Consider the following 19,532-nt stretch of genomic DNA (forward strand, 5'->3'; position numbering starts at 1 on the left):
TTTTCAAAATAGTAAAGATTGTCTAGGTATAAGGGGTCCTAGATAGGGCCCCAACACACAGAACAGACAGACCAGACTGGCCGGAGCTCCAGCACAAATTAAGCCCTGGTCATTCTTATACATTCTCTCATTAGAATCCCTTCTAACTTGTGAAATGAATGACTTTCAACCGGCTATTTCTTTTTCCCCCTCTTTTTTTATACTGAAAATAGCCGATCCACTTGTAGAACGGCAATTTTTTAAAATGAGGATCACGTGGTTAAACTGTTCCTTATTTTGCTGGAGACCCCTCTGGAACCCACATAGAGAGACACTAATCTAGAGTATCATTCCTCTAGCGACCGCTATTTAAGGACCTCTGTGTGTGTGTGTGTGTGTGTGTGTGCGCGTTAGCGTGTGCATGTGCGTGTGTGTGTGTGGTGACAGCAGCACGAGACCTCTCAGGGGACAGGAACAGATAAACCATGAGACATGTGTCCTCGTAGATAGATAACCATATTAAGTGTTGTCTTCCTGCCAGGCAGTCCACATGCCTACTGTAAGCTATAGGACATGATCACACACTTTCTCACATGCTAAATCATTTGAGATTAATGTGAGATACTGCAGTACAGGCTCTAGTGTGTGTGTGTGTGTGTGTGTGTGTGTGTGTGTGTGTGTGTGTGTGTGTGTGTGTGTGTGTGTGTGTGTGTGTGTGTGTGTGTGTGTGTGTGTGTGTGTGTGTGTGTGTGTGTGTGTGTGTGTGTGTGTGTGTGTGGGGTGGGTTGGCGGGGCAATTCATTATGTTCTTTAAAAGAGCACATACAATTTAACAAATGAATATGCGAGTAGTTGGCCGGGTGCCTGTGTGTGAGACTGTATGTGTGTACGTGTGTGTGGCTTTGTCTTAGATTGAGTGTGTGTGTGTGTGTGTTCCTGTGTAGACGGTATTTACAGGGCTCGTGGGAAAGCCAGCCAGCATCCATCCAGACTATTACAGTCCAGTGTGAACCCTGCAGGCAACAGTGAAAGTCCCAGTGTTTGACCAGCACTGTTAGCCAGCCCTGACCCCACAATGTGCACGCACTCGCGTGTGTGTTTGTATTACTATACTTGTGAGGCCCAAATAGTAGAATTCGCTAAATAGACATTTTAAATGTGTAGTTCACCCAAAACATGACTTATTCCGCGTCATCAGTGCCCATACCCTAGGTGGTGTTGGTGAAAGGGCCTTTCTGTGTGGAGTTTGCATGTTCTCCCCGTGTCCCCTAGGGTATAGTCTCGCTTAGCCAGACAACTATTCCACAATCTCTGAATGCTACAGTATATAGAGTCTGGAACTGCACCTCCCGAAATCCGAGAGAGGAAACTGGCACTTCCGTTCACGAAAATATATTTCAAAATATCTTTACATTTTATTTTTATTTCCATTTCTGCTAAGCAGCAAGCTAAATATACTTAGATGATTTGTATTTGTATTCATATTAGGATAAATTTGTGCGATTGTAAAGACGAAACAGAAGTGGGGAGGAGATTCAAATCCGGTTTATATTCTAATCATGATCAGAGCTTCCGAGTCCCAGACTGTATGACCGGAAACATTTGAAAATTGTGGGAGGCAACAGTCTGGCCACGTGAGACCACCTAGGGTAGGTACCCTCTCAAAAAAACATGAACTCTAAATTATTCGTATTCTTATCTCGTGTTGTTGATCTCATTCCACACCTTATATCTCTATGCACATGCGGACTGATCTCATTCCACACCTTATATCTCTATGCACATGCGGACATGTAAAGACAATCCAAGTATTGTCTCTCAACGTGCCTCTGGTGGGAGAGAATGTAGCCAGAGTGTTTTCATTGGAAGGGATCCCAGTGTGAGAAAGGTAGAGCTTATTTAACCCATTAAAACCAGGGAAGCAGCTGTGTCATTTTAGATTTTAGCTATGTATATATAGCAATGTAAGTTTTTCAAAAAACTCTTAGGATTTAAAACAGTGGTTCTCAAAAATAGCAGATCTACAATCTCGCAGCGCAGCCTGTATATAGTATCTGCTATTTTTGATTTTTTTTTTAAAAGTCTTGAAAGTGTAAATGTTTTAATAATATTTCTTTTTTTTAACACAAATCTTATCTTCTGAGGACCCTATGGCCAAGTACATTATCATTTTGGGCATGTGTTTACCCACATGGTAGGGAGCATAAAATGTGTGTCTGTGTTTGTGACATTACATTTAGGGTTGGGATCCAAGAACTGGAGGAACCGGATCAAACTTTGAGGAACTGGAATCGGTTCCGTCACATTTGGAACCGTTTCCGGAACCGATTTTATGACACTGTCAGAGCTGGTATGTGGACTTCACGTCTAGCCTGGTAAACCCTCCCTCCGGAAATCTCATTTCTATTTGATTCCAGGAGTGAGTCTGGCATGAACCGCCTTTCTGCAATATTGGCTGTGGGCTGGAGTTGGGCGGGAGTAATACCGTTGACTGACAACCCCTTCAGCCAATGATAATTTTTCCCCTTCAGGCAATCAGCAGTTCACCAGTGTAATGTGACGCAACGGGACTTTTGAGACGAGCCATGCCCAAAATGGGTTGCCTTATAGAGCGTCGTAGTTCCCGCCCACTTCCTGTTTTTTTTGGTGCCGGAAGAAAAAACTCAATGCATTTTTCCATTGATATTTCCAAAAATATTTATATCTATTAATTTAAGCCTCGAATCAAGCCATCATGACATGACATGAATCATGACCATAAACGTTTGATTCTGTGATTTTTTTTTTGTTGAAAACGGCAAAACAAAGGGTATTTATTAAATATAGTATATCATATAATTAAATATAAAATAAAAAAAAATCACAGAAAAAAACGTTTTATGGTCATGATTCATGTCATCTCGTGATGGCTTGATTCGAGGCTTAAATTAATAGATATAAATATTTTTGGAAATGTCAATGGAAAAATGCATTGAGTTTTTTCTTCCGGCACCAAAAAAAACAGGAAGTGGGCGGGAACTGCGACGCTCTATTCGGATACATGGGTGTCACTGCCCGCCCCTACCGGTTCTCTAAATATATTTTTTTAAATAGGCTTTGTCATGATTAATTGACCACATATATGAAGTTAAACAACTAAATTCTATCCAAACGATATCTTATAAGTAAATTCCGTGCCTCAAAATAGAAGTTAGAGAGCTTTTTGAAGTAAAAAAATAGCGGAGAATATAGCGGACATGAAAAAGATGGCTGCCGTTCGTGTTTTGGGCTCACTCGAACTCGCCACCTGATTGGCCAACGTAAGCTGTCAATCACAGAACAATGAGCGACGACGCTGATAGGCTCGGCCGTTTGGCGCAGGTTTGGCGTACACAGCCAATATTGCAGAAAGGCGGTTCATGCCAGACTCACTCCTGGAATCAAATAGAAATGAGATTTCCGGAGGGAGGGTTTACCAGGCTACTTCACATCTGCTATACAATTACAATACCGGTGGTTCCCATTCCCAAACGTTTTAATTTCAAGGACCACCATAACTCTTGAGAGTGTACAAATGGAACCAAATAGATCCTTATTGGTCCATTTGTACACTCTCAGAGTTACAGACCTGTAATGGTCCATTTGGAACCCCCTCAAGTAACCCAGAGGGTCCCTGGACCTCACTTTGAGAACCACTACTGCAATACTGTATGTATTGTTGAATTTGTGTTTTATCAAAAATTAGCAATAAGGCCAAAGTTAATATAGATTTTTCAATATATAGGAATCGTTAAAGAGAACCAGTGGACCGCGAGGATACTGCAAGTGGGCCCCCAAGTAATTGGCAAAACATTGAGATTTTAATGTTAACGTTAAAATGATTATGTTCAGATAATGTCATGGTATTTTCTTTTCTTTACAGTTTTGAAAAAATAGTTTTCATTGCGATACGGATAAATAGGAAGGAACTGTTAGTTCTATTGATCCAATCCGGAACACAAATAAACTGAAAATGCACTTTTGTTCTCAAGTGGGTCCTGATTCAGAAAAGGTTGCCCACTGATCTAATGCAGTAAACTGTAATTAGCTTTATTCTCCTGTTTGCAAAAATGTTCCCCTGCTAAAAAGGAGCAGAGGAGAACAGCAGCAACACACACACACGCATGCACACACACACACACACACACACACACACACACACACACACACACACACACACACACACACACACCCACACACACACACACACAAACAAGAAAGAGAGGGCTGTTGTGTTTTTTCCTAGCCCCGGAGAAGATACTGTTTGTTTTTCCATGCTAGTAACTTAAATCGCTTCTCCAAAATTATTTCAGTGCTCTGGGAACAGTGCCCTACTAGCTGAGATTCAACACACGCTAGCACACTTTTACACACTTTCATTACACTCTTGTATGGTCTGGAATTGTAGCATGATTCTGGGCTCCATGTTGTCGTCATTTTTGGTGACTTGAGTCAATATATTCTGTTTTGCGCTGAATCTCTTAACTGTGGCAGGGTCTAGGCAACCTTACCGGGTCTGTAGCATGGAAAGCTGTGGATTGCTCGCCAATGGACTTAAAAAACATTTAATTTCATCACTATGGAGAACAGTAAAACGGCAAACCATTGTTTAAGTGTTTAGTTTGCTTTTGTGCAGTGAATAATATAAGTTTGATACGTCAAAGATGATGATGTTTGACCAGTATGAATACAGGTTCAAACATTCTGTTCAGAACATATAGGACTATAAGGTGACCCACTGTGTACTTTTAACAGACAGCTGCCAGCCAATCAGAAGCGAGACTATATTTGCCCTGGGGGAGAGGGTGATAATCGTACCAACAGCCGGAAGCAACTGCCGTGTTCTCAGCCCGCTCCCTCCCCATACTGTTGAGGAATCCCAGCTGGACTACCATTTCATTAGGCAGGGCAGTTCCTTGTTGAGATTAGTGTTTATCTGTTTATTAACTCAAAGTGCTGATCAAGGGCTAGTTTTCATTGCTAATTGCTCAGTGGGTGCTGAATTAATAGTGTCCACTGCTTGTAATAGCTAGGATGAGTAAATGCAGAGAACACGTTTAACGTGAAACGCTGGGGAAGGCCTGAGAGCCGAAACGCATACGTTTATTTGACAGTGTATTAAAGACACAAAGAAAATGTATTCTGTGAGTGCGGACTGTTTCCTAAAGACTGTTTGTTGTGAGTCTGCACCCGTCCTTCCTTTCATTAGTAAGGAATTGTAAGTATTGTCAGTAGAGCACGCTCAACTCAGTTGACTATAGGACGCTTGTCCTATAGCTTTTGGATACGTAGTACGTACAGTATGTGCAAATGTACAGTGACAAATACCCCCCCCTTCCGTTATCCCACCTCAGGCATGTCTACCTCAGCCCTTGTCTACACTGCAGGCTGATAACACCGGCCCTCAGTTGGGCATAATTATTCAATTATATCAAAGCTTATGGACAGAGTCTGTTGCCTATAGGTGGTGAAACGCGTGTTTTTTGGCCAGTCTCTAACAAAGACGTTGGCTGTCAGCCAGACGGGCGGACCATGACACAGCGAGAAAATAACCACCAACCGGAGACAAAGTGCTTCATTGTATGAAGTTCTGCACCGAGCTTCTTTTTTCCCCTTGTGGACCTTGAGTTTCCATTCTCATGCTGTTTAGGCAACACACACACACATGCCCCTCTGATGAGGCCTGTTCCTTCTAGCTGACACGGAGGTGCTGCTGACAGCCTTAAAACAACAGTTGAAGCCTCCGGAGACAATGAATGGGCTTGGGGTCAAGACACCAGGGGCTCCCTGTTCTCCCCCCTGGTCCCCTCCTCTCCCCCCTCCACTGCACTCTGTCCTGCTGTCAGCAGCAGTGTTGCCAAGTCCGCTTATTATAAGCGACTTTGGGCTTGTTTTTTTTCCCGTAAAGTCACTTGTAAATAGTTGCGGGCTGTGCGTTTTTTGGGGGGACTTTCTTCTAAAGTGTATTTGCTTATTTACGAAATTTCTTTCAAGCTTTGTGAGTGTAGATAATAGCCAAAATGTGTCAACCCTGCCACTGTGCTCTGAGGCAGCTCAGCAGACATTTTAACATCCAGACATGAGCAGCAGAACAAAGAGCTGCTGACCAGGGATTCCTCTGCAAAGACAATGCTCCCAGTCACAGCCCATTACCCCATTAATGTCATCATCTCTCCTCTGTACTGTGCCCCCCCCTCTCTCTTTTCTCTAGACCCCCCCCCCACTACCCCCACAACACACGTCACACACACGTCTTAATTCCTCCCACTACAGTTTACACACACACACACACACACACACACACACACACACACACACACACACACACACACACACACACACACACACACACTCTCTCTCTCGCTCTCACGTCTTAACTACTCCGTCGTCGTCTTAATTTCCCGCCTTCACGTTTCCCGCTCTTTCACCGGGGAGACGTAATTTCCAGGAATGTGTGAGTGCTTCCAGGATAAACTGGATCAACTTGTTTTTGTTCTGGCGGTCAAGACGGTGCTGTGTGTGATGGAGTAAACCTGGACTTCATAGTGATCCGAGTAGAGACTCAAACCAACTTCTATCCACTGGTGGTTAATACCAATGTACATTTACTTGAGTACTGTACTTTAATTGAGTAAATTTAGTTTGTTTTGGAATGTCTTTGACGTTTACTCCACTGCATTTCAAAGACACATATTGTACTTTTGACTCCACTATATTTCTAGGAAGGGACCCCAGGGATCAAGACTTTAAAAAAACACATTAACCACTTAAGCCCTATTTCAAAAGTAGCAACAATAGCCGGTCTACAAGCTCACAAAGTGTTGCGGATGCGAGGTGTTGTGAGCTTTTCGATCAACTATTGTCACTATTTTTGAAAATTTCTGATTTGATAAGAATGTTTAATTTTGGGGTTGAACATTTTATTTCTCAAATGGAGTATGTATACTTTAACTCAAGAACTGGAGTTGAGTACTTTGTCCACCACTGCTTCTATGTGTCTTTCACCTCCCCCAGGTCTGTTCTCTTTACTGCTCTAGAGATTCATTTTGTAGTTATAATGCCAATCATAAGGCAGATAAGATACTTTAATTTCCACGTAGGGACAATTTCTACTGACCTCTGCCCTGTAGTTCCACACTATATGAAAGTCATACATCAACATGTCAGCAACACATGGGATAATGAAACAGTTTGCACATACAGTATACTCTTGCTAATCCTTATGAACTCGAACACACACAAATGGAACCAAACAGACCCTTATGGATCCATTTGGTTCCATTTGTACACTCTTCTAGTAAAACACTGACATTTTACTGTGTGACCTACTGTACAACCCCCATGGCATAAGACTATATAGTGTTGTGACGTTTGCAAGCGATTCGTTCGAAGTGATTCGTTCTTTTTGGTGAACAGGAACGAACTCGGCCGCTCCCTCAGAAGTAATCGTTCCTCGAGTCGTTAATTTTCCTCCGTGTGGGAAAGCCCGGTGACGCGAGGTTCAGCCAGTCAGTTGCAAAATGCAACATTTTGACCGGCTGAAGAGAGACGTTCCCCTTTCGTCATTGGACTGGCCTACGCCAGGAGGCCGGAACCGGAAGCACTGAACGGTGAATGGTGAACGAATTATTGGAACAAATCTTTTTAACTCTTTAACTGACAAAAACTGAGATAAAACATCGTCTATAGCTTTCCTTGCCAGCGATTTTGAGCGTTTTTAATAACCTTTGAAAAATCCTAGAATATAATCTTTTCACAGCGATCCACCCGGCGATCGCCTCAAAAAAATGTATTGGGGTCTCAGAGAATCGGGGGGGGAAAGCGTGTCGTTGGAATTATTCATTCCATAGTTATGGGCAGTTGAATGTGGCTTGTTTTCGCCAAAAACAACAGAGACAATTTGACTTTTATAAATCATATAACACTAAACAAAACCAGCTTCATTTTGTTGTGATCACGTGATTTCTGGGTGTACTCTTCCTGGGTAATCCTGGGATCATTCACAGGCTGCGGAAGAGCGCCCTCTATTGTAAAACCACCGTAAACACACATGACGAGAATCTCGTCATTGGCGTTCTGAGCCTTGGAGAAAAAATACGAGAAATCTCGTCATTGGCAGTCAATGAGTTAATGAACAGGAATTAATTGACTTTGAGTCACTGAAATGCACAATAGTTCCCATCACTGCATAACACTCTTTCTCTCTCTTTCTCTCTCTCTCTCTCTCTCTCTGTTGTAGTGATGGTGATCGTCCTGCTGCGTTACGCCCACGTCATAGAGAAGCACCAGAACTGTGTTCTCAACACGGCGAGTCTCTCCACGGGCTGGATCTGTGCCGCAGGACTCATCATGGTGGGCAACTTCCAGGTATGTCCGCTGTACCACCCAGACGCCTTTCAACCACAACATATCCTCGTCCATCAGTCAGCGCCTTCTCGTTTGGATGTCTACTTTAAAATGAAAAACAAACACATTTAACAAAAAATGTTTTAGAAACACCCCTTGTATAATTGTAGTGCTTTGTATTGTTCAAACGCACGCACGCACGCACGCACGCATGCGCACACACACGCACGCACGCACGCACGCACGCACGTGCACACACAGTTAGAAAGAGGCCCCACAGGTTCCTGTTTGTCTGAAATCCACAGATCTATGCTAAGGTTTATCAGACGGTGGCGTACGGCTCACAGACAAAGCTCAGCTCTGTTCCTGCGTGGGTTCAGTTTACGTTTCACAGGCTAGTGAAGGATTCACACCTCAAGTCCTTCCCTGTGCCTCTGCATCTCCGGGAAATGGTTGCTGCAAGTTTAAATATTTGGATTTTTGGCCGCGCGTGCTTGGTGTGTGTGTGTGTGTGTGTGTGTGTGTGTGTGTGTGTGTGTGTGTGTGTGTGTGTGTGTGTGTGTGTGTGTGTGTGTGTGTGTGTGTGTGTGTGTGTGTGTGTGTGTGTGTGTGTGTGTGTGTGTGTGTGTGTGTGTGTGTGTGTGTGTGTGTGTGTGTGTGTGTGTGTGTGTGTGTGTGTGTGTGTGTGTCACAGAGAGAGTGAAAGCCCATTTATGGATTGCTTTAATGAAACTTCCTTGAAGTTTCTGTACAAAGAGGAGACTACAGTAAACTACTGAGAGTTAGTAAAAGAAAACCAAAAACACTTTTTCACTTCAACAATGGGTTTCTCAGTGGCTAAACCGCAAATCCAGTGAGCATATTCCAGAAAAGATGAAAGAGGACAAAATACTCACATTTCAGTTATTTATTTGTCTCACATCGTAATAGAAAAGCACTCATTTCATCACTTGAAGAAGACAGAAATGCCTAGTATTCTGAATGAAAATATTTACTTGAATAATAGCGTTTATTTTCATGTTTAATCATAATAGTGAAACATTTCAGTGATTATTGTGAGAGACCAACATTCTGTCAGTAGGCCTACCTTTCTTAGTTTTTTTTACAGCATGGACATTGAATTGGAGTGTCTGTTATTGATTCTCAGCCATCATGGCCTCTCTCTACCTCTCCTGTCATTACATTGGACTTGCAGTGATCTTGTTGGATACAGGAAGTGGCAGCAGACTGTTTACACAATGTCTCGGCCCTGTCTGGTCATCCAGGGACAATATTCCATATCACCTGCAGGGCACAACTGCATTATGCCATTGTGGTTTATTTTGCTGACATTCAGTCTCGGCGGTGAAACTGAACTGGTCTGGTGGAACCCCTGGCCTCCACACATAGAGACTAGAGGTGTAACGATATAGTAACTGCATCGAAAAATCGTTTTGAATTTTCAACGATCTACTATATCGATATGCAAACAGCTAAATATTGTATCGTTTGACTTTGTATCGTATCAAATCGTATCGAATCGTTCTGCAATGCAAATAATCAATTATATCAATACTAAGTACTTTTAAGAAGAAAAAAAGAGAAAGAGGGGTTTATATCCAGTATCCAGGTATTTATTTTTCACACAGAATTTTTGGGTAAATAAATAGTTACTATATCGATTTTAAATCATTTAATCAAATCGTATCGTTCTAAATTAACCTGTCCTGTATCGTTCATGTATCGTATCGACTAAATCACTAAATCGAAACGTATCGTATCGTCCTAAATGAACCTGTATCGTTCATGTATCGTATCAACAACCAAGTATCGTGATACGTATCGAATCGTTGTTAAAACGTATCGTTACACCCCTAATAGAGACTATATACAGTACTGGACACATGACGTGACCAGAAGATATGAGACATGGATGAGTAGGAACAGAACAGATGCATCTCGTAATGTCTAAAGCAGTCAATCTGGTAAAGCAGTTGACGGTCATGGCGTCAAGTGTATCGGTAGTGAATGCCAGTGGCGTAACGGAGGGGTAGCAAGTGATGCGGTGCGGGGGGGCCACCAGCAGGGGGGGCCCCGCCTGCGCTGATAAACATTTTTTTACAGCAAAAAAAAAGAAAAAAGTTGATTTATATTGGTCAAATAGAACCGAATTAGACCCGAATTAGACCGAATTAGACCCGAAACGCGCGCAGGTTTCACTCCCGCGGGGAGGCCCCGCGATTCTGCGTTACGCCACTGAGTGAATCAACAAATGTATTTACTGGTCAAGCAGATAAATGTAATAATTACTTTCCACTAGGCCTGTCATAGTCGATTAATGCAACAAATAAAAAAGAAGAAAAAAATATATAGTCAAATAGAACCGAATTAGACCCGAATTAGACCGAATTAGACCCGAAACCGAATTAGACCCGAAATTTCGGGTCTAATTCGGTCTAATTCGGGTCTAATTCGGTTTCGGGTCTAATTCGGTCTAATTCGGGTCTAATTCGGTTCTATTTGACTATATATTTTTTTCATGATTCGACTGAGATTGGCAGTCGAATCAGTCTGATTCGACTGCCAATCTCTCAGTCGAATCATGCAAAAAAGATTCCATTTGGGCTGTACTACTATACTTAATGTCTGATTTAACATATACTTGCTTGGTCTCTCCCAATAAATCATGATATATATCGTATTTTTGGCAACCTATTAGTTAATTAATATAACAAATTATATATATATATATTTTTTTTTTCATGTTTCGACTAAGAGAACGGCAGTCGAATCAGACTCCCTCGATCGATTAGTCGACTATTCGAATAATCGAGGTCAGGCCTATTTTCTACCACTGTGTAGTGTGTATTAGTCAAATTGTTTGTTATGTACGGCTGTGGGAGCGTTCGGGCTGCGCAGTGGTAAAGTAGCTCACCCACCACCACGGAGTCTGGGGGCCAGTGTTCAGAGGGAGGGAAGCGGGGCAAAGAGGGTGATAATTGTTACTGCATGTTAATCCTACGGGCTGGGCTGGCACCTGTCAGCAGGGAGTGTTGGGCGGGAGGAGTACGACGGAGGCTCTACGTCCTCCCGTTGGGGGCTCCTCACTGGCAGGTGAGTCAGTAGGATATAACAGCAGTGATAGCACACAGAAATGTGTGTGCGGAGGAAACACTTGACATTACTAAATTGGGGAGAAAAAAGGGGCAAAAAGCAAGACATTTAAAAAAAATAAAAAAGTATGACTGTGGAGTAAGAAGACAGCCTGGAAAACAGATGTTAAGTGATGGTGAGATGTTGAGAGAGAGTGAGCTAAACAACGACAGCAAGAGGACTAAAAGATGAACGCTCTGGTCCTGTGTTTGGCCTCTGGCTCTTGTGCCAGGGTGGAAAACAGGAGAGGAGCACAACTGTGGAAAACTGGGATGAATTTTACGGGGAAAAGCTGACAGGGAGGGAAGTGAGTCATCATGTCTGACCACGTGTGGCTCACAGTTCCTCCACCCTCTGTAGTGGTGGAAAGTACATTTACTGATGTAGGCCAGTCGTTCTCAACCTTTTCAGGCCGTGACCCCCCCCCCAAATAATCATATTTGAACTGGGGACCCCCCACCCTGACAAGCACTTGGAATGTAGGAGTTGAGGCATTCAATTTAATTTGACATGGTTCCACAGATAAGTATTGTGAAAATAGCAGATCTACAAGCTCACAACGCCTCGCTGGCGTTGTGAGCGTTGTGTATTACCCAACCAGCAACTCAACCTGATTATAAACAAGTATATACTGTGCATACCTTCATACAGACCTGTTCATCTATTTTAAGTCACCCTTCTCCTCCTATCCCACGATTAAGAAGATATTCAGAAAATGCAGAAATGTAAAGAAAAAATAAATTCAATTAACGCACCGTTCTCACAATCTGTCAGATTTAAATCAGGAGTATGAACTTTAAACAATATTTCTCTCAGATCATGATAGAAAGGGCAATATAAAATGAAATGAATTTCATTCTCCACCTCATTCAAATCACAATATTCACATCCTCAGCTACGCTCCTATATCTTCCTGTTTCGATATGTAATTGCAGAATGCCACATCTTATGTGTGACCTCGGACTTTTGTACAAATTATACAAAACATATTTTTGCCAGACCCAAGGGTCGGGCTTACATGAGGCTTTGTACCTGTTTCGTCCATACATGGGCATGGTCACTTTGTCCTCCGGCCCCAGCCAAAAAAAAGTCTGTCACTTTGTCCTCCGGCCCCAGCCAAAAAAGTCTGTCCCCCTCCCCTTTCGTCACGAACTATTCATGACATCATTATTATGTCACAAGTATGTAATTAAGTAAAGCTCATCAGCTCATCAGCTTCATTCTGGGTCTGGCAGAACCAGGTCTCCTGGTCTTGTTTTAAATAAACAATATATGTTCTTATTACACGGCTTGGTTGAATGCTCGATTCTGATTGGTCAGTCATTGGTCATTATTTCTGGATAATGACCGATGAGCTCTATAACGGTAACGGGTAAATTTATGTATGTATTTATTAAGTAGCCGTGTAATAAGCGGGATAATGCATGGGGAGGTGGTCATTATTGAAATGTAAAGCCCTTCAGGGTGGTTATGCACCTCGACTCTGCCTCGGTGCATAATCACCCTGTCAGGCTTCAAATTTCAATAATGACCACCTCCCCATGCATTATCCCTTGCTTAATTTTGGCTTTTGACAAATTTCCTCTGCCCAAACTTGTATGCATTTTGCGCGGATTCTATTTTTATTCTCTTGACCATGTCATATTTAATCCCGTAATAAAACAAAGATTTCAGAGACCCATTCCCCTTCCACAGACAGATCCCGACATGTCCATGACATCTGTACTGACTTTTGTCATTTAGAAAAACAGCATGTTGTAGGTGCAACAGTTAATCTAACTTATCACTTTATATTTAAAAATCGATTTTAATAAAATAATCAATTTTCAAACATAATGAAAATAGGAGATCTACAAGCTCAGGAGATAATGGATTGTTGCAGCTCTAATCTAGTGCTACTTGTAGGTGATGTACTGTAGGTGAGGGAAACCGACAGTTGGTTGTGGTTTCTGTTCTGGTTTGAAGTTGCGATGTGATGAGAGTCAGGTGTGGTAAACAGGTGCGGTCGGGAGTATCACAACGTCTCATTTTGGACATCTTACTGACGGTGTGAAACGGACAGATTGACACATAGTATCGCACTGAAGGTGTGTGAAACAACAGATTGACACAGAGAGCTACCTGGGCGTTACTCGGTTCCACATGTTCATACTTGTCCCTCTTCATTTTCCTCCTGTGTCCCCACTGCTGTCTGTCTGGATCATAGATGTACAAGTATAGGTCGGGTCATACTTCTGTATTCAGTAGGTACAGACACCTACTGTACTTGGCTGGGGGGTTCCGATGACGCTCATCGCTATGGTTACCATATAACCAACACATCTTCATATAGAACCAATGCGTCACGGAGGAGGCTCGTGGATTGTAGTGATGGGTCGCTCATGATCGATTCGTTCATAAGAACTAGTTATTTTGTTCATGCCCTTGTTCAGGCTATATGGATATCTATACATATATTTCTACTAGGGCCTGGATCAGGGGCGGGCAACTTTGATGATGGAGAGGGACACTATATTTCCACACACTCTCCAGAGGGCCACATTGCACTGTTAGGCAGACACCTCTTATCTTCGTATTTTAACTTTTTTCGTAAATTATTGCCGTACTTGGCCATTCTATGTCACACAAAATAGCAAAAATAGCATTCTACAAGCTCAAAACGCGTCGTGCTACGGCGCATTTTGAGCTTGTAGATATGTAGATATATTAATGCGGGTCAAGTTTGCATGTTTGGAATTGTAACAGCTGAAACCAATAATATATCAGTATTCTGATATTAACCTAAGGGCTGCATTAAGTGAAGGTGGGGGCCGCATATAGTGTCTGTGGCCCCCGGGACGCCAGTTGCCCATGTATGGCCTGGATACATCTTATTTTTCTAAAGCAGTATGAAGGCATGTGCTACTTTCAGTTTTGATTCACAAGTCGGGTCTTCTTGGACGATGTTGCAATCAACAGAATAAATGTGGGTTGCTATTCTGTCCCATGTTCTTCCTGGAGCCCATTCATAGGCTGGGGCAGGGTGACATGTTCTTTCTGGAGCCCATACATAGGCTGGTAGCAGGGTGACATGTTCTTTCTGGAGCCCATACATACGCTGGGGCAGGGTGACATGTTCTTTCTGGAGCCCATACATACGCTGGGGCAGGGTGACATGTTCTTTCTGGAGCCCATACATAGGCTGGTAGCAGGGTGACATGTTCTTTCTGGAGCCCATACATACGATGGGGCAGGGTGACATGTTCTTTCTGGAGCCCATACATAGGCTGGGGCAGGGTGACATGTTCTTTCTGGAGCCCATACATAGGCTGGTAGCAGGGTGACATGTTCTTTCTGGAGCCCATACATACGATGGGGCAGGGTGACATGTTCTTTCTGGAGCCCATACATAGGCTGGGGCAGGGTGACATGTTCTTTCTGGAGCCCAGACATATGCTGCGTCAGGGTGACCTCCATCGATTAAAGCGCTGCACGTGGAGACACATTACTATTCATTTATTCAGCAGCTCCACTGGTCAGTGTCACCCTGTGGATTTACAGGTCCTCGCCTGAATCCATCAACCTACAATTCATCTACCTATATGTCTTTACATGCGTGTATATGCACGAAATGCTTTGGAGGCTTGTGGTTTTGAAGCCCTCGGGACGTGAGGTGACAGATTCTAAACCACCCAAAAAGTGTAATGTATCCTAAACTCACGCTAATTTTTGGGTATGTCTTAATAGGCGAAAACTCCCCAAAAAAGAAATAGATGATCTACAAGCATTGTATATCAGCTATTTTAGCTGCTCATCGTACGACAAAGTATAGAGCTTAAATGGTTAGATACTTTTCAAGATATTTTTTCCTCTTCTTCATTGTCCTAATGCCTCTTTTGCGTGACACCTTGCTCCAACGGCATGGCTCTCACCGTCCATTAGCTTTCCTTACGTCAACCCCTCCCCCCCCCCCCCCCCCAACACACACACACCCCAAGCCCCCACCCCGGTCCCCTCCATGACACTGTCCCCGGCCGTCACTTATTATGCAGCTCTGCAGACGTGTGTGTGTGTGTGTGTGTGTGTGTGTGTGTGTGTGTGTGTGTGTGTGTGTGTGTGTGTGTGTGTGTGTGTGTGTGTGTGTGTGTGTGTGTGTGCGTGCGGGTGTGTACAAACAAGCACACGCACGTACGCACAAATGTTCACATATATCAGCCTGGGTTTCTCTGGTGGCTTTATTTACTGCCAATTAGTCATCACCTCGGACACAAGGGAACACACACTCACACACACACACACACACACACACACACACACACACACACACACACACACACACACACACACACACACACACACACACACACACGAACAGCAGAAAGAGAGTGTGCAGAATGCTTGGATACACCATTAGCTAATGTGAGGAGAGCATATGGTTCTACTGTACAGTACAGTGTGTAGCTTTGGGCAGAGCCCAGTGCTGCCATGTCTGCTTATTATAAGCGACTTTGGGCTTGTTTTTCTGTAAAGTCGCTTGTAAATATTGGTAGTTGCGGGTTGCAGGTTTTTTGGCCTTGTTTCTAAAGTGTAGTTGCTTATTTGGGCTTGTTTCCTAAATGTTGTTTAAACCAGTGGTTTCAACAACATTTTCAAATCAAGGACCCCCCAAATTAATATGTATTTGTCCACGGACCCCCCATCTGAAAATAGTTTGTGCCAGGGACCAAATTTGTGTTGTTAAAATGTTCAAAATGTTTCACTTTTTTCCAAGATTTGTTTTTAAAATAGCAGATCTACAAGTTCACAACGTGAGCTTGTAGGTTGTCTATTTTCAAATATCCGATTCATATAGGTTTAAAGTGCTCATGTGGCCTATTCTTTTGGGCTTGTTTTCATAGACCTGGTCGCTTATTTCTCTTGCAAAATCTGGCAACACTGAGCAGAGCCAGTGAGGTGTTAAGGAGCAGGCCAGGTGATGTGTTTCCTAATGGACACTTTACTGTGGAAGGTAAAGCCACCAACATGACCACAGTCCTCCTTTAGACAGGAGACTTTGACCTTTAGTGTCTCTGCTGTCTTTACTCACTGTGTTCAGTTTGCACAGGGAGAAGCTGAGAAAAAGACCTGTTGTGCTGCTGTCTCTATCCCACTGTTTCCCCAAACAGTGGGTCAGGACCCATATGTGTAAATATACCTTTATTTTTTGTTTCCTACATTACATTTTTCATTATTGTTTTTTCAAGAGATTTTCTAAAACAATTAAGTTAAAAACAAATTCAAACGTTTTTCAAAATAATTCCATTAAAAAAGAAAAATATCTATTAATTAGAGGGGACAAAATACTTTAAAGAAGTAGTGAAAAAAGCAGATCTACAAGCACGTTGCATCAGGACGTGTTGTATCTACAATAGCTTGTAGATCGGCTATTTTCACTAGTTTGGGCCCCAGGGAGCCATCAGATTAATCTTTTGGGTCTCGAGCTAAAAAGTTTGGGAACCCCTGGTCTACCCCCTCTGGTGTTTTCATTTAATGGGTGGCAGTTATTTTAGCACTTAGCACCCCTAGTGACGGCACCTTTCAACAGAACAGAACATGATAATGTAAGCAGTAAGCACTCAAAACAACTGTTATCACTTTAACTGTGGTGACTGAAAACCGGTAGTGATTGTCGAAAATCAGGACATTTTCTTTGTGTTTTAGAGAGATTTGTCGGGACTCGGGACTCCCAGTCTGAAAAAAGAGGACAATCCCGGACAAACTGGGACGTCTGGTCACCGTACGGCCCTCCCTCCCACACACCCCCCAATGTGAAACTCTTACTTAACAAATCTTATTTGGTCATTTCAAGGATTAGCCCACTGGACAAAGAATGTTCTCAGTGTACCAGCCAGGGTCAGTAGACAAAATGGCTTAAAAGTCACTTGCCAAGCGAAATAACCTGGGCTAGCACAACGCTTAAAGGTTATTTATTTTAGAATCGTGGCGGAGCAAGAGGAGAGACTGTTGTTATTGTAAAGACTGGTGGTGGTCCATTATGTGCTTTGATGGCCCACCGTCCTTGGAAGATGTGTGTTATTGTTATAGCCTGTTCCAGAGACCCCCTGCATGGGCTAACCCATTAAAACTGTGAAAGCCTCTGTGTCATTTTAGATTTTAAGCATTGGCTATTCAAAAATAGCAGATGTACAAGCTCACAGCGTGTCACTTCGTGCCGCTCTGCAAGCTTGTACTGTACATCTGCTATTTTTAACATTTTTGAAAAAACTTGAATAATTTTGAATTTCTTTTAGCACAAATCTTCTTTTCTGGCACAAAACTTTTTCAGATGGGGGTCCGCGGTCAAGTATATACATTTGGGGGTCCTTTGGAACGAAAAAAGTGTGAGAGCTACTGATTTAGAGGGCATTTTGTAGAATCGGCCTCAGGTCTCGCTAAGTCTGCTGGACACACACACGCACGCGCACGCACGCGCACGCACGCGCACACACACACACACACACACACACACACACACACACACACACACACACACACACACACACACACACACACACACACACACGAGTGTGTGCGTGCATATGTATAATATCCTGTGGTCACATGGGTCCTGGGCTGCTCTTTTGTTTATTGTCTTACAGTGCTGGTGACCAGCAGGGATAAGGAGGCTTTCTATTGTTCTCCTGCTCTCTCTCTCTCTCTCTCTCTCTCTCTCTCTCTCTCTCTCTCTCTCTCTCTCTCTCTCTCTCTCTTTCTCTCTCTCTCTCTCTCTCTCTCACTATCTTCAAATCACAATTTATTACCTCTTCATGTACAGATATCATCTAAAAGGGTCATCATCTGTGACTGAATCATCACACTATCAGTATGAACAGCTTGTTATAAATGCTGCCCACTGATGCCCCCTGTTGACCATGTCTAGATGGTCTTCTCCAATTACATTTTTGTAGTGGAACGGGTCATTGTGTACTGTGTGTTTTAGGTTCATTGTAACGAAAACATTTAATTAAAATGTTGATTTAATTTAAAAACTCAAATCAAATAGTTTTTTCAGAGTCACCAGATTATTGCAAAGAATATATAATATATATATATAATATATACATATTGCAAAGAAATTGGGCCTCTTCCTTACTTCCTTCACATGGTTTTATGATACTAATGAAGGCTCTGTTCCATTTCATATAGCACAGTGGTTCTCAAACCTTTTATTTTCAAGGACCCCCATAACTCTGAGAGTGTACAAATGGAACCAAATGGACGGGTCAATTTGGTTCCATTTGTACACTCTCAGAGTTACACACCTTTTAAGGGGCCATTTGGAACCCCCTCAAGGAACCATGAGGGTCCCTGGACCACACTTTGAGACCCACTGGTGTAGCAGAGTGTTTCCAGTGAGCCAAAATGCACAATATTAGCACCCTGACTCTGTTTGACCAGAATGGAACAGAGCCCTCATTAGTATCATTGGTAAAACCTGTAAAGGAAGTAAGAAGAGGCCCAATTTCTCTCCAAAATGGCTGCTGTGCATAGAGCCTATTGCTAGGTTACAGGCGTCATAATGTAAATAAGGCAGAGTTATAATATTCTTGTGTCTGACCGCGAATGCCTTTCATTCAGCCTATCGAAATGCATAGTCGTAACTAAAATGTGGTATTACTATATAGCCTCTCTTTCCTCTTCTATGTTTGATAGCATTTGTCTCTCTGTGTCTGTTTGTGTGACAGGTGGATAATGCCAAAGTGCTGCACTATGTGGGAGCAGGCGTTGCCTTTCCCACCAGCATGCTTTTTGTGTGCCTTCAGTCGGCGCTGACCTACCGTCTGGCTAAGACCCAGGGAGAGTACAGCGTGGCCCACCTCCGCCTGGCCATGACCCTGCTGGCCTTCACCGCCCTGGTGCTCAGTATCCTCTTCCTCTCTGACACTGATAGATGGCTTTAAGGCAGGGGTAGGCAACTTTGATGATGGAGAGGGCCACTATATTTCCACACTCACTCCAGAGGGCCACATTGCATATAAGACGGCAGACACCTTATCTCCGTATATATATATATATATATATATATATATATATATATA

General features: G+C 42.9%; 1 protein-coding gene across 1 annotated transcript in view; it reads left to right on the plus strand.

Annotated features, from left to right (window-relative positions):
• LOC308099965 (transmembrane protein 150A) overlaps positions 1-19,532 on the plus strand; it is a 48,096-nt gene that overhangs the window by 24,570 nt on the left and 3,994 nt on the right. Inside the window, exons 6-7 of the mRNA XM_080448867.1 lie at positions 8,237-8,364; positions 19,179-19,356. Of these exons, the coding sequence (XP_080304993.1) occupies positions 8,237-8,364; positions 19,179-19,356 (306 nt within the window). The remainder of the gene's footprint in view (positions 1-8,236; positions 8,365-19,178; positions 19,357-19,532) is intronic.

Source organism: Gymnoscopelus braueri (genome assembly GCF_963280865.1).
Source record: "Gymnoscopelus braueri genome assembly, chromosome: 14".
Taxonomy (NCBI): Eukaryota; Metazoa; Chordata; class Actinopteri; order Myctophiformes; family Myctophidae; genus Gymnoscopelus; species Gymnoscopelus braueri.